Source organism: Dama dama, chromosome 14, assembly GCF_033118175.1.
Source record: "Dama dama isolate Ldn47 chromosome 14, ASM3311817v1, whole genome shotgun sequence".
Taxonomy (NCBI): domain Eukaryota; kingdom Metazoa; phylum Chordata; class Mammalia; order Artiodactyla; family Cervidae; genus Dama; species Dama dama.
In genome coordinates, this window is record NC_083694.1 from 69636699 (window position 1) to 69649938 (window position 13240).

At 54.5% G+C, this 13240-nt stretch overlaps 1 protein-coding gene across 6 annotated transcripts in view; it reads left to right on the forward strand.

Annotated features, from left to right (window-relative positions):
- Positions 1 to 5325: 5325 nt before the first annotated feature.
- The window catches only part of LAMB3 (laminin subunit beta 3), a 42716-nt gene continuing 34801 nt past the window's right edge, over positions 5326 to 13240 (forward strand). Inside the window, exons 1-4 of one of the 6 annotated variants that reach the window (XM_061161037.1) lie at positions 5332 to 5387; positions 5630 to 5768; positions 7120 to 7184; positions 8248 to 8402. In XM_061161037.1, coding sequence (XP_061017020.1) covers positions 7157 to 7184; positions 8248 to 8402 — 183 coding nt within the window. In that variant the 5' untranslated portion in view covers positions 5332 to 5387; positions 5630 to 5768; positions 7120 to 7156. Of the gene's footprint in view, positions 5388 to 5462; positions 5769 to 6948; positions 7185 to 8247; positions 8403 to 13240 lie in introns of those variants that run through there. The other 5 variants (XM_061161039.1, XM_061161038.1, XM_061161042.1 and 2 more) reach the window with 5 other exon arrangements.

Sequence of the window (13240 nt, forward strand, 5' to 3'; positions counted from 1 at the left end):
CTTCGATCTTCCCAAGGATCGTGAGGTGGACTGTTATTTGTCCCATGGGATGCAAGTAGCTTTGGCTGTGCAGAGTCACACAGCTGGTGAGTGCAGAACCAAGACTTGCACCTTCATCTCTCTCACTTTCAACTCTAGGCTTTTAAGTGCTATCCTAAACCACCAGCCCCGAAAGCAGAGCATCCTAAAGCTGGAGGGGGCTTCGAGCATGCCAAGTCGCTTCAGTCGTGTCTGACTCTTTGCAACCCTATAGACTGTAACCCGCTAGGCTCCTCTGTCCATGGGATTCTCCAGGCAAGAATACTGGAGTGAATTGCCATGCCTTCCTTCAGGGGATCTTCCTGACCCAGGGATTGAACCCGTGTCTCCTGAGGCTTCTGCATTGGCAGGCAGGTCCTTTACTGCTGAGCCACTGGGGAAGCCTGGAGGGGGCTTCGAGGGAGCTTTAGAAGCATTGTCAATGTCCCTGCCCCTCTGCCCACCCATTAAATCTGTGGCTGGGGCCTGGCCTAGGTATATGATTTTTTTAAGTTCTGCAAGTAATTCTGAGGGCAGCCTGGATTTGAGAACCGGTAAAATCCAACACGTCTATTTACAAAGGATGAGACTGAGGCCCAGAGTGGGGTTCTCCCAAGTCTGTGCTTCTGTTGAGAAGCAGAAGTGAAGTTAGGACTGGGAACCGTTCAAGTCCATAGGGAGACCCTATGTGGCCACAAGCACTGACGGGAAGCGCCGACTCCAAGCCTTTAGGTGGGGCTGATTCCAGACAAGAAGCCAGACACACCTGTGCCTGCTCCCCCTCCAGCCGCAAGACACACCCCTCCTGCTCCCCCTCCCCCTCATTTGTCCGTCCGTACTCAGCCCTCAAACGCCAGTCTGAACACCAGGAAACTGAGTTCGTCTCCCCGGTGGCCCTTTCAGGGATGCCATTTGGAATTTTAAAGTCCCTCCGCTAGGGCAGGGAGCCGATTTCCCGAGGCTGGTTCCCCCTGCCCCCGACTCTGGTCCCTCTCTGCATGCCCAGTGGGTCCTGACCTCAGCTGGGGCTGCATGTTCCCCGCGTCAGGTTCAGGCCTCTCTCCTCTCAGCCACGTGGCCAGCTCCACATGGTAGATTTGTGGCCAAAGTGCACAGAGGTTGGACTTAGGTCTTGAGAACCTGGTTCGCGGAGGGCAATGACTGGATCCTAGAGGGAGCGGTGGTGGGGGGCGGGGAGGGGGCATGGTCTGAGCCTGCCAGTCTGCCGAGGCGTGGGTGCTCAGTCGCTCCGTTGTGTCTGACTCTTTGTGACCCTATGGACTGTAGCCCCCCAGGTTCCTCTGCCCATGGCAGTTCTCCAGGCAAGAATACTGGAGCCGGTTGCCATGCCCTCCTGCAGGAGATCTTCCTGACTGAGGGATGGAACTCACATCTCCTATGTGTCCTGCATTGGCAGGTGAGTTCTTTACCACTAGCGCCACCCGGGAAAAGCTCGGGAATTTGGGAGGTCAGCAAAAGTGGCAGAGATGCCGAGATATTCCTCCCTCTTCTCGGGGGAGCCAGGAACCAGCCTTTGATCCCACCACACTGCCGGCTGCACTGGGCTGTACCCCTCAGGAGGGAGGGGACATCTGGACCTGGGAGACAGGACCTGACCTGACCCAGAGCCTGGCCTAAGGGGAGGGGATTCCCCTTCCCGCGGTGACGGGGGAGTTGTGTCATCCGGTTCTCACATTCCATCTTGTTTGTTTAATCTTGTCAGCAATCCGTGCTGTTTGTCTGCTCACCTTCTCTGGTTTCCCACCCCTTGTGGGGCGCTCATGTCCTCACTCAGAGCAGCTTCCTGTTGGCATGAGGGGGAGACCCTGCCCGCATATGCCAGAGGCTCTGAGATGGGGCAGCGGAGCCCAGCGCCTTCTCCACCCGTGCCCACACAGAAGACGTCTGCATGGGAAAACAGGAAGGCACCTAGTGGTGGGTGCTCTGGATGCTTCTGTAGCATCGGTGTTTCCCCAGGCGTCTCCGGTCCATGTTAGTGCTCCAAAAGCACAATTTTCAGACATCGGGTCCTGATTAGCTTTGGGAAGCATCAAGTTCAGTCTGGTGGACTCTGGTCAAGGATTGCCAAGAGCAGAGGCAGGGAGTTCAGGCCATTTTAGGCCCTAAGTAGTGGTGAAGAAGTTGAAGCTCCAATAAGTTGACCACCTGATGCAAAGAGCCAACTCATTGGAAAAGACCGTGATGCTGGGAAAGATTGAGAAGGAGAAGGGGGCGACAGAGGATGAGATGGTTGGATGACATCACCGACTCGATGGACATGAGTTTGAGCAAACTCCAGGAGATGGTGAAGGACAGAGAAGCCTGGCGTGCTGCAGTCCATGGGGGTCGCAAAGGGTTGGCCATGACTGAGTGGCTGCATAACAGTGGTGAAGAACATGAGTGCTGAGCAAACTGGTCTGGGTTCCAATGACCACTTATTAGCTGGGACCAAGTTCTTGAAGATGTACCTCACTGTCCTCATCTTCAGAGAAAGGATGATAAGTGTACACTGCATGGGGACACAGATGGTTGTTCAGGCTGGGAAGGGGAGGTAGGAGGAAGACGGACTCTGTGGAAGAGAGTCACCCCGTGATGGCAGCCCAGGGCCCCGTTCTGCCTTCTCCAGGTGTCCCCGCCCGAGGCTGGGCTCCAGCCTGAGTTCAGGAAGCCCAACCTCCTTGCTCTGGTGTGTGAGGAGTGACCGAGCGTCTGGGCGGCCGAGCAGCTGTGGCTGAGTCACGTGGCGGATCCGCAGGGTCCTTCCTGGAGCCCACCCAGCCCCACAGACGAGGACTCAGCCATGACTCACTGGTCCAGGTGTTGCCCGAGCCGTGAGTCACCCCGCGCCCCTTCCTCTTACACCTGGGATTCGGCATGCACAGCCTGCACCAGCTTCTCCTACCTTCTCAACCTCTTCTCTTCTCTTCTCCCTCCTTCCCACCTTTCTTTGCTTCATACGCCTTTATCTCTCACTCATCAGACCCTGGCTGATCTCCCTGGCTATATGGACGGCTTGAGCCTGTCAGATGGGTAATGCAGATGGCAGCTTCTCAGGCCACTCCTGAGATGTCATGAGGGACGACGGACAAGCAGGCAGAGGGGGAGACTTGCCTGCCCTGACCTGGTGTTGTTTCTGTGACCTGGGGGCGTGTGTGTTAGTCTGTCAGTCACGTCTGACTCTTTGTGGCCCCGTGGACTGCAGCCCTCCAGGCTCCTCTGTCCATGGGATTTTTCAGGCAAGAACACTGGAGTGGGTTGCCATTTCGTTTGTCAGGGGATCTCCCCAACCCAGGGATCGAACCCTTGTCTCCTGCATTGCAGGTGGATGATTCTTTACTGTCTGAGCCACCAGGTTAATTTCGTTAGCTCCCTCTGCCTTTGGAAGGGGAATAACAGGATTGCCAGATGGACAGACATGAGTAAGAGAGGAACGGGGAGTCAAGGAGAACCCTTTCCTGAGCATTGGTTCTAACAAGCCAAGGCTCTGGGGAGCTGAGGGTGGGGGGGCTCTGGGGCAGGATGGTGGGTGGCAGGAGAGGAAGGGGACGTGGAGGGGAGGCTGTCGGAGCAGTGCCCAGCGTGCCTTTAGCCCTTGCCAGCTCCTACCCTTGCTTCTGCCTGTGTGTTAGACTTCTTGTCTCTGAACAGACTGAGTTCTGAAGTTCAAGGCCTGTGCCTGGGGCCCTGCAGTCCTGGGGAGTTGGGGGTGGGGGCTAGATCCCCACTGGGATGTGCTCAACGTCCCTGAGGGGTGAGGCTAACTGGGCCCTCCTTGGGGTTTGCCGAGGCAATGTCCTGCCCTGGGCTGGGAATGCGGAATGGGGTGCAGGGGCCCACACAGAGCAGTTGGCTTTCCCCTTTGTGAAGCCAAACCACGCCGGGACCTGCCCTGGCCTGTGAAGTCTGAGACACCTATTTACCTGGGCTCCTGGCCTCGTAAGGGGAGAGGAGGAGGGGGGTTTAAAGAGCTTAGCCTCCTGCCGCCTGTCCGCCCTGCCTGTCTGGGGATCTGGGAGGGCAGCAGCTGCTCCTTCTACTGCGTAAACTATTCCTGAGCTCTTCGTCACATCCTCTTCTTGCAGGACAGACAGCTCCACGAGTGGCCAGGCTTCCCGGAAGCCCTGCATTCCGGGAGTTGGCGGGGTGGAAAGAGACCAGGTGGGTGGGCTTAAAGCCCCGGGGGTGTGAGCCATGCCCTTTCCCTGCGGGGGGGCTGCAGGGCTGTGTGCGTGTTCTTCCAGCAGAGGCAGAGCCCGGGAAGGCCAGCAGCTCTTACTGATCCCGGCTTGTTAAGCCAGATTTTCCTGGAATGTTTACACGGGTCAAGATGCTAATGTGTGGGAAAGTTCGTTTTGCAACTGAACGGCTTATTGTCCATTTGCTACCTAGAGTATTTCTCCTGCCTATCTAAACCTCTTGGGCTATATGAGAATCTGAGGGTTAGAAATGCCCAGTTTACCATTTAATCTACAAAATCCTCTGTTTTGCCCCAAAGCGTTCTCAAACCAGTTTCTTGGACACAACCCTCCTGTTCCTGCTTAGGAGTCACTGACAGGCTGGACTAGCTCGTTTAAAGTCTCCTTTAGTAGAAACTTCGAGGTGACCGTGTCCAAACAATGCCCGTGTAGGTTGTGCCCGGCCAAGATCTGGACTGGGCGACCTTCCAGATCTTTCTAAAAGCCCTCAGACCCTCGGCTGGTGGAGGGGAGGCGTGTCCTCTGAGACCAGCCCCTCTCTCTGGGCCTGTGACTGTCATTACAGCCACTCTCAGCCCAAAGCCCCGAGCCAGGAGCCGCCCAGGGTCCCACAAAGGCAGCTGTGTTCTCAGGCCTGGCAGGGGCCCAGGGGAAGTTGGTCCAGCTGTGCCTCAGCCCTCCCTTCCCACTCCTTGTGGTCAGATCTGTTTTCTGGCCCTCCAGGCGGGCATTCTTGCCCAGTGGGAGGGGCTGGGAGAGCAGCCTTTCCCCGAGCTGGGAGCTGTGACTCACAGGTAGTTACCTGTCCTTGGGCTCCCTGCCAAGCCTGAGAGGGAGCCGGAGGGGAGGCATTTAGAGTTCATGCCTGTTGATTTCTCCTAAGCTTTTCTTGGGTGGGTTGGGCTTTGACCTCTTCCTGATGAACCATAGCCTTTTAATCCCCCCGCCCCCTCCCCAAGAAGCAGGGGTTTTCCACTTTTTTGCTTTCCCTTGGGAGGTGCTTCCCAGGGTCCTCGATGTTTGCATCTTCTCCCCTTTCAGCTAGCTGACAGGTCTGGGGCTGTAATACCCGATATGCAAGCCCTGACCCTTATGTTCTCTGCATGGTCTTCTGTCCAGGGTGGCTGACCTCTACGGCCTTGGGAAAGGACCCAGCACAGCGGCCATCACAATGTGAGTGGCCCCCCGCCCCGCCTCCCCCACACCGGCCCCCAGGAATCCTGGTCCCCTGTGATCACTCACATTGCCCTGGTGTAGCCCCCTCCCACCCCCCAGCAATCAGGCGGGCACTGCCGATCTTGCTGTGAGGCCTCGGGACTGGCCCCACCTGCCCAGTCCTGTCTGTGGGTGGGGTGGGGGTGCGCTGACGGCAGACGGGTGTGCCAGCGGCCAGATTCCTGAGTCCCGCCCTGCAGCCGGCGACGCCCAGCCGGGGAGTCTCCAGAGGTGAGGCTGTTGTTTAAAAACTGGGAGCCAGGAGAGGAGACCCCCACGTTCAAGGGGAGCGTCTCAGAGAGGCGATCTGGAGAAAGCACTGCAGCAGCACGGAGCAAGGTCTGTTACCTGCCTTCACCTGCCGGGTGGGGGCCGAGGGTGGGCCCAGGCTTGTGAACCTGGCTGTCTGGGGCCTGGCTGCAGGGCCAGATTCCTTCCTCTTCCTGGGAGCTTCAGCTAAGCCCATTGGGATCCAAAGGCTGGGTGTCGAGTCTGCCGCTGCTTGGATTGCTTTCTCCCATCTGATAAGCGTCTCGGTGACTTAGGAGAGAGCAGGTTCAGAGCTGGGGCTGGGCACAAAGAGGGAAGGAGAGGGCGGGCTGGCCTCTTCTAAGAGCTGCTCACAGTGCCTAGTTCCAGGCGGGGAGGGGGCGAGGTTCCAGCCCCTGGAGGAAGCCAGATGATGGGTCTTCCTCTTGGGCCACAGTTAGCTGTGTGAGCTCAGGCCACCTGTCTCTTTTCTGGGCCCCTGACTCCTCTGATAGGGGATTGGAGGGAAAGAGTTTGAAGCCTTAGGATATTTGATTTAAAGATGTCAGGGGGTCCCCTGCCCCGCCTTGCCATCCCTCCATCTGGGCCGAAAGAATGTGTGGCTGTCGTTGGAGCAGAGTAAGCATCTGATCCAAGGCAGAGGTGGGCTCCCCATGAGCAGGGTGGGGTTTGCCTCAGCAGGGCAGTGCCCTGCCTCTAGGACCCCCCGCTCCCGCCAGCCTCATTCAGTAGCCTCCCAACCCCCACCCCGCCTGTACAGCCCCAGTGCATCGCTGGAGACGTTTTGAGTTACTCTCAACTCAGATGAATTCCTCACTCACTTTTTAAAGACTTCTAGGCCTCCCTCTTTTTTCCCATTGTATTCCACTACTTGCTCAGCCCAGAGATGCTGGTCCCACAGTCCCACCCTCAGGGTGGCCGTGGGTGATACTGGAGACCATGCCAACAGCAGGAGGGGGCTCCCCTCCAGGCCATCAGCCGCTTTGAGCCACTCACTGTTGGGCCTATAGGTGGGCCAGGGCCTGAGAAAGGCCAATCCTCTTTCCTAGGGTGACTTGAGGCCACAGACTTCTCCTGCAAAGGGCCTAGTCCTTTCTGGCTCCCCAACTTGTTCTGTTGACCATGGGGGGCAGGGCAGGGTTGACCCCTCCTGTTTGTTTCAGAGTGGGGAGGCTGGAGTCCAGGAGGAGGTAGTGACATTCTCCCAGGACAGCCTGGGAGTCACGTGCCCGCTGGGACAGGGGGCCAGGTCTCTGGTGTCTTCCAGGTTTTGGCTACAGATGCGCCTGCTGTTCAGAAGTGTCCTAGGCCAAGGCCCTGAGTAAAGGCTTCTGAGAAAACTCGAGTCCAGACACAGTAAAGGGCTAGCACAACCTAGGGGTTTGCGTGGCTTCACCCAGGCTGCTTTGCTCTGCCCCAGGTGAGGTCCTGGGTGGGGATCACCTCGTCAAGTGAAGATGAGGCCGCTCCTTCTCCTGTATTTTGGTGAGTATCCCTTCCTGTCCTTCTGGGCCCTGTCATACAGCAGAGAGGGGACGAGCCACGGGTAGGAGGACAGTCTACCAAAGTGTGACCATCACCCATCACCTGGGGTCCTGGGGTTTGGAACACTTGCCTACTGGGATGCCCATGAGGTTTCTCTGTCCTGGGGGCCTCTGAAGAAGATGAGACTCATAAAAGGCTCCCAAGTGTCTTCTTCTTCCTACCTGAGGGTGGTTCGTGGCAGCCCCAGTGCCCTGGTGCTATGTTTATTTTCCATCTTCTAACTCTCAAACTGGTCCCAGAGCCATCACGGCTTGAGTTCTCGATGTTCAGGAAACTGCAGCTGTGAAGTGAAAGTCGCTCAGTCGTGTCCGACTCTTTGTATCTCCATGAACTGTACAGTCCGTGGAATCCTCCAGGCCAGAATACTGGAGTGGATAGCCTTTCCCTTCTCCAGGGGATCGTCCCAACCCAGAGACTTGAATCCAGGTCTACTGCATTGCAGGCAGATTCTTTACCAGCTGAGCCGTCAGGGAAGCCCAGGAATACTGGAGTGGGTAGTCTATCCCTTCTCCAGGGGATCTTCCTGACCCAGGACTAGAACTGGGGTCTCCTGCGTTGCAAGTGGATTCTTTACCAGCTGGTTATTTGCAAAGTTGTGGCGGGCCGACTTTTAGAGATAAAGGAGCAGACAGAATGCAGGTCTCTCCCCGTGTCCCCCAGACGGCCAGCAGCCAGCGCTGCTCTGTTAACAGGCGAGGAGAGCTGTGGCCAAGCGTGTGTCTGCAGCTCAATTCTTAAAGCCGCATATGGATGCCACATTTCAGGATCAACTTCTACTTTTTTAAAGCTGAGAGTTGCAGACTATAAAATCAGCTTTTTAAAAACCAAACAGCACCAGGATTGCAATTATTCTCACCACCAGCAGGTCGGAGCATGAAGGCAAGGAAGAGGGTCTAGTTTTGCCGATAGATGACTGCTTCGCTGGGGGGCGCTGGGGTGGCCGGCTACACTCTTCTCTGTTTAGGCTGCACCCCAGCACCCGCTGAGCCCCCTGTGATTTCAGGCTTGCCCAGCCTCCTGTGTGCCCAGCAAGCCTGCTCCCTCGGGGCCTGCTATCCACCCGTCGGGGACCTGCTCATAGGGAGGACCCAGTTTCTCCGAGCTTCATCCACCTGTGGCCTGACCAAGCCTGAGACCTACTGCACCGAGTATGGCGAGGTAGGTTCTTCCTCCATGGCCTCCAGGGGCTGGAAGAAGGTGAGCTGAGGGTGCGGGGTGAGCCTGCCATCCGTTCACCGAACACTTAGAGTGGACTTGGTGTGGGCCTAGCCCCATATGCTGTGGGGAGTGTAAATCAAGCCTGAGGCTAGATCTCTGCCTCTCAGGAATTTTCACCTTCGATGGGCAAGAGAAAATGCACTCAAAATGACTTATAACTGAACACCTCCTTTTTCTCTTTTGCTTAGTAAAGCTGGAGTTTTTCTCAGCCCTTGGGCCTGAGCAGGATAGTCGCTCAAATCTGGGGCATAAGCAGTAGATCGGTACAGATCCTTTAGGTGTGTGGAGGGTGAGGGGCCATCTCTGATGCACGGAGTCAAGGCTGGTGGCTCACAGATGCTGGGATGTGTGCACGGCTTGTCTTCTTGCCAAAGCGAGAACTGAGCTGCGCCCCGGCCACTCTCTGCTGCCTTCTCTTCTGCCCGTGTTGGGGTAAGGGTGTGGCTGGAGCTACCAGAAGACTGTATGATTGTAGGTTGGAGATGATCCTTCTAGGTTTTGTAATTGTCATGTGTGAAGAGCCAACTTGTTTACCTCCAGTCTCTACATGTTTGGTCTGCATGTTTCACCACCCTGGGCGAAGTGGGTGACTTTCTTTTCTTTTTTTTTTTTGCAGAATTTCCTTTTAATTAAATTTTTTTTTTTTTTGTGGGATGGATTGGGAGCTTGAGATTGACACATATACCCTACTGTGTATAAAGCAGGTTACTGATGAGAACCGACTGTATAGCACAAGGAACTCTTCAGTATTCTGCGGTGACCCAAATGGGAAGGAAATCCAAAAAAGAGGGGATGTATGTGTGTGTGTTAATATAAGCTGATTCACTTTGCTCTGTAGCAGAAACTAACACAATGCCATAAAGCAACTATCAGTTTAGTTCAGTTCAGTCCCTCAGTCGTGTCCAACTCTTTGCGACCCCATGAATCGCAGCACGCCAGGCTTCCCTGTCCATCACCAACTCCTGGAGTTTACTCAAACTTATGTCTATCGAGTTGGATATGCCATCCAACCATCTCATCCTCTGTCGTCCCCTTCTCCTCCTGCCCCCAGTCCCTCCCAGCATCAGGGTCTTTTCCAATGAGTCAACTCTTCACATGAGGTGGCCAAAGTATTGGAGTTTCAGCTTCAGCATCAGTCCTTCCAATGGACACCCAGGACTGATCTCCTTTAGGATGGACTGGCTGGATCTCCTTGCAGTCCAAGGGACTCTCAAGAGTCTTCTCCAACACCACAGTTCAAAAGCATCAATCTATACTCCAATGCAAATTAATAAAAAAATTTTTTTGAAGGATAGTTGCTTTAAAATGTTGTGTTAGTTTTGGGTTATAGTAAAGTGATTCAGTTATATTCTTTTTTTAGTTTCTTTTCCATTATAGGTTATTTTAAGAACATAGTTCCCTGTGTTATACAGTAAATCCTTGTTGGTTATCTATTTTATACACAGTAGTGTGTATCTGTTAACCCCAAGCTCTTAATTTATCCTTCCCCCTGGGAAAATATTCAAATTGCCATTAAAGGACACAGATCAGTGAGGTAAAGGCAAAGTGACTTGGGATTAGCAGGAAGGTTCAGCGGTTCAGCTGATAAGGAACCCAGCTGAGCAAATCCAGGCATTGGAATGCTTTGCTTATTTAAGCAACTGATTTGTTTTTCAAAGAGCCACTGTGATTTTTCTCCTTTGCTTCTGGATCTTTCTGGTAGGAACTTTGGTTTTCTTTTCCCTTCAGTAAGTTTGAGGGCTTTCCTTGCTCCTCGTGTCGCCTAAGGTGGAAATCACCCAGTGATTTCTTATTTCCCAGCTGCCTGTCTCATTTGGCCATTTTTTTTGGCCCTCAAGTCACAGATTTGGACAAAGGAAAGAGTGAGGGAGTCATTTTCCCTTGAGTCTCTGCATCTTTGGGATTAAAAAGACAGAGCAGGAAAGGGAGTGAGAGAGGCTGATGGCCACAGAGGAGGTTTGGGGTGTCTGTGGTTTCCTCTTTCTAGACGTTCCTTGTCCTCAGGACCATGCCGGTGGTATCTGATCCCACGTCTGGCCTCACTGCTCTCCTCTCCCGTGTCCTCTTGGCCACTGGTAGTCATAGATGGTACTGGGTCCTAGCTTTGGAGGTGTTGCGCGGAGATGGCTGTGGTTTTTGCATCTCACCCACTTGGATGTGGGAAAGTCCATCTGACAGTGTTGGGTAAGAGGCCAGCATCAGGCGAGTCCTCCCCGTGGGCCTGGATTACTTCATAGACATCAGGAGACCTCGAAGTAGGGAGCTCTCCAGACAACAGAATGAGTCCAGCTGCCCCCTGCCCACTCACTGTCCAGTTTTGTACCACTGAGCCATGTCTAAAATGTTCAGGGTGTCCTCTGCTGGGTCCTCTCTTTGGACTGAGCCACCTTCAGGGATGGGAATCAGGCAGAGAGCCGAGGAATGTCCCTCAGTGCCAGCCCGGCCTGGACAGCGTGCCTCCCTCTAGGCCACACTCCATCCTGTCCCGCCCTCTGCCTCTCTCAAGTGCCCCAGGGAGCCAGCTGGCTCCCCTGCTCTTAAGCAGCAGCTTGAGAACACATGGGGGCTTGCAGGAGAGAAGTCTAGACTTTTGCAACCCGGGGGATGGATAAACCTCAGCTATTTTGCTGCTGTGAAAGTTGAGATGTATTGATTGGTTCTTTCTTCCCCTCGTCTACCAGGGGGAATAAATGGAACCATGGGACCTCTCAGAAGAGAAGAGGATAGGGCATCTTGAGTGCAGTGTGTAGCCCAAAGTCTGCCACTAACTCATGGTGTGATCTTAGGCAGAAGATCACCCCCTCTAAACCTCGCGTTCCTCTTCCGTGAACAAATATTAGCTCAGTGGTCTTTCGTGTAGCTCTTTGCTCCAGGTTTCTTTGGGAGTGAGCTGACCGTGGAGAACCAGCTTCTCTCCCCCACCTGCCTCCTCTCTGCCTTGTCTAATTTCTCTTTCCTTCTCTCTTCCCCGCCTCACCTCCCAGAGGCCATGGGTTGCCAGCAATGAAGACCTCTGTTAAGGCACTGATACTCCTCTGTCCGGGTGGACCCTGAACCCTCCCTGGGTACACAGGTGGCTGTGTGATGAAAATTAGGAATCCAGATATAACTCTGATGAGTTCTCATTTCAATTTTTAAGTTTATTTTTATCAGTAAACGGTATTACAGTAACGCTATAGTTTATTAAGCACATATTATGTCTCAGGCATTCGACTGAGAGTTTTATATAAATTACCTCAGTCAATTTTCACAGTGTTCCATGAGGTAGCTCCTATTATCCCTATCCCCATGGGAACGTCTGGGTGTGTGCTGGGATCCCCCAGACTTCTGATAGAAATGCATAGGAACTGAGTTTTCTGAGTGGCTAGAGATGATGGTGCAGTGGCCAGGCCCAGCTGGAGAGGAGGGCGGCATGGTACAAAGCTGCCTTGCTGAGGCCTGCCCCTCAACCCCGACCCCCCATCCCTCTCTTCCAGCCCCTACGCCCACATTCACACCTTGCTTAAGTCAAAGCCCCTGGTCAGTGCCTCTGTCCTAGTTTCACGCAGGGGTGACATGGTGGCCCTGAGCCCAGTAAAATCGCCCGGCACTGCTGCCTGCCTGCCTTCCGGCGTGACATAAATGCAAGTGCACTAGGGATTTATGACTCTCGGACATTTTAGCGTTGCTCGCTGCCCCCTGCCAACCCTGGGGAGACTCAGGGGCAGTGGGGACGCCTTCCAGTTCCAAAGTGGCCTCTCCCAGCTCCTGATCTCAGAGTATGGCTGCTTTCTCCTGGGTCAGTCTTGGCCCATCGGCCCGTCTCCCCTTCTGCCTGATTTTGTCTCACTGGCTTAATCCTGTTGGCCTTTGTGTCCATGGGGCAGCCTTAACAATGGACTTAGGACTCGGGCAGCTTTGCCTTGTCCCCCCAACCCCTGCCCAACTTTGCTCTTCCAGGTCTCGCTGCCTCAACTACCCATTAACTGTTCGGACTTGAACCCAGGCTGGTCTTTCCCGAAACAGCCTGAGGCAGAAGTCCCATCCTATCCCCTGGCTCTCTCTCTTCCAGCTCCGAGGTAATCTCTGAGTAAATTCACTGTACCGTTTCCCCCTAAAGCCTCCATACCCTCATTTCCTTCTGTGCTTTCCCCAAGCCTTCGTTCCTCATTTGAAAAATAGGAGCAGTGGCAGCACCCTCTTCAGTGAGTTGTTGTGTTTGTGCATGCTGAGTTCCTTCCATCCTGTCCAACTCTTTGCGACCCCGTGGACTGCAGCCCACCAGGCCCCTCCGTCCGTGGCATTCTCCAGGCAAGAACACTGGAGTGGGTTGCCATGCCCTCCTCCAGGGTTGTTGCGCAGACCACATAAAAAAAGGAGCCAAGTGACCACGAGCCTGGTGTCTGGAAGAGGCTGCATGTCCCAGCCCCTCTCCCACTGACCTGTGTCTGCATGCAGAGGCCGCCCCACCTGTCAGGCATTCTCCTGAGCACTTCTTCTTGGATCAGGATGTGCAGTTGCATAATTATTGAAGTCAACCTGCCCTTGGGCCAGCCCACTGACCACGTCGCATCTGATTTTCAGTCTGGCTGCTGGAGAACCCAGAGGCAGTCGTGGTTAGCGAAGTCGCCTGATGAGGGGTGAAGACTTTCTAGGCCTGGTCCTGCCTCTGACACTTAGAAGAGGAACGTGACCTTGAGAAGGTCATGGCTTCTGTCTAGACCGCCATTTCCTCATTCATAAAATAAGGGAGTCAGTCAGCCTTTGTTGGTTCAGCTCTCACATGCCTGCCAGGCTTC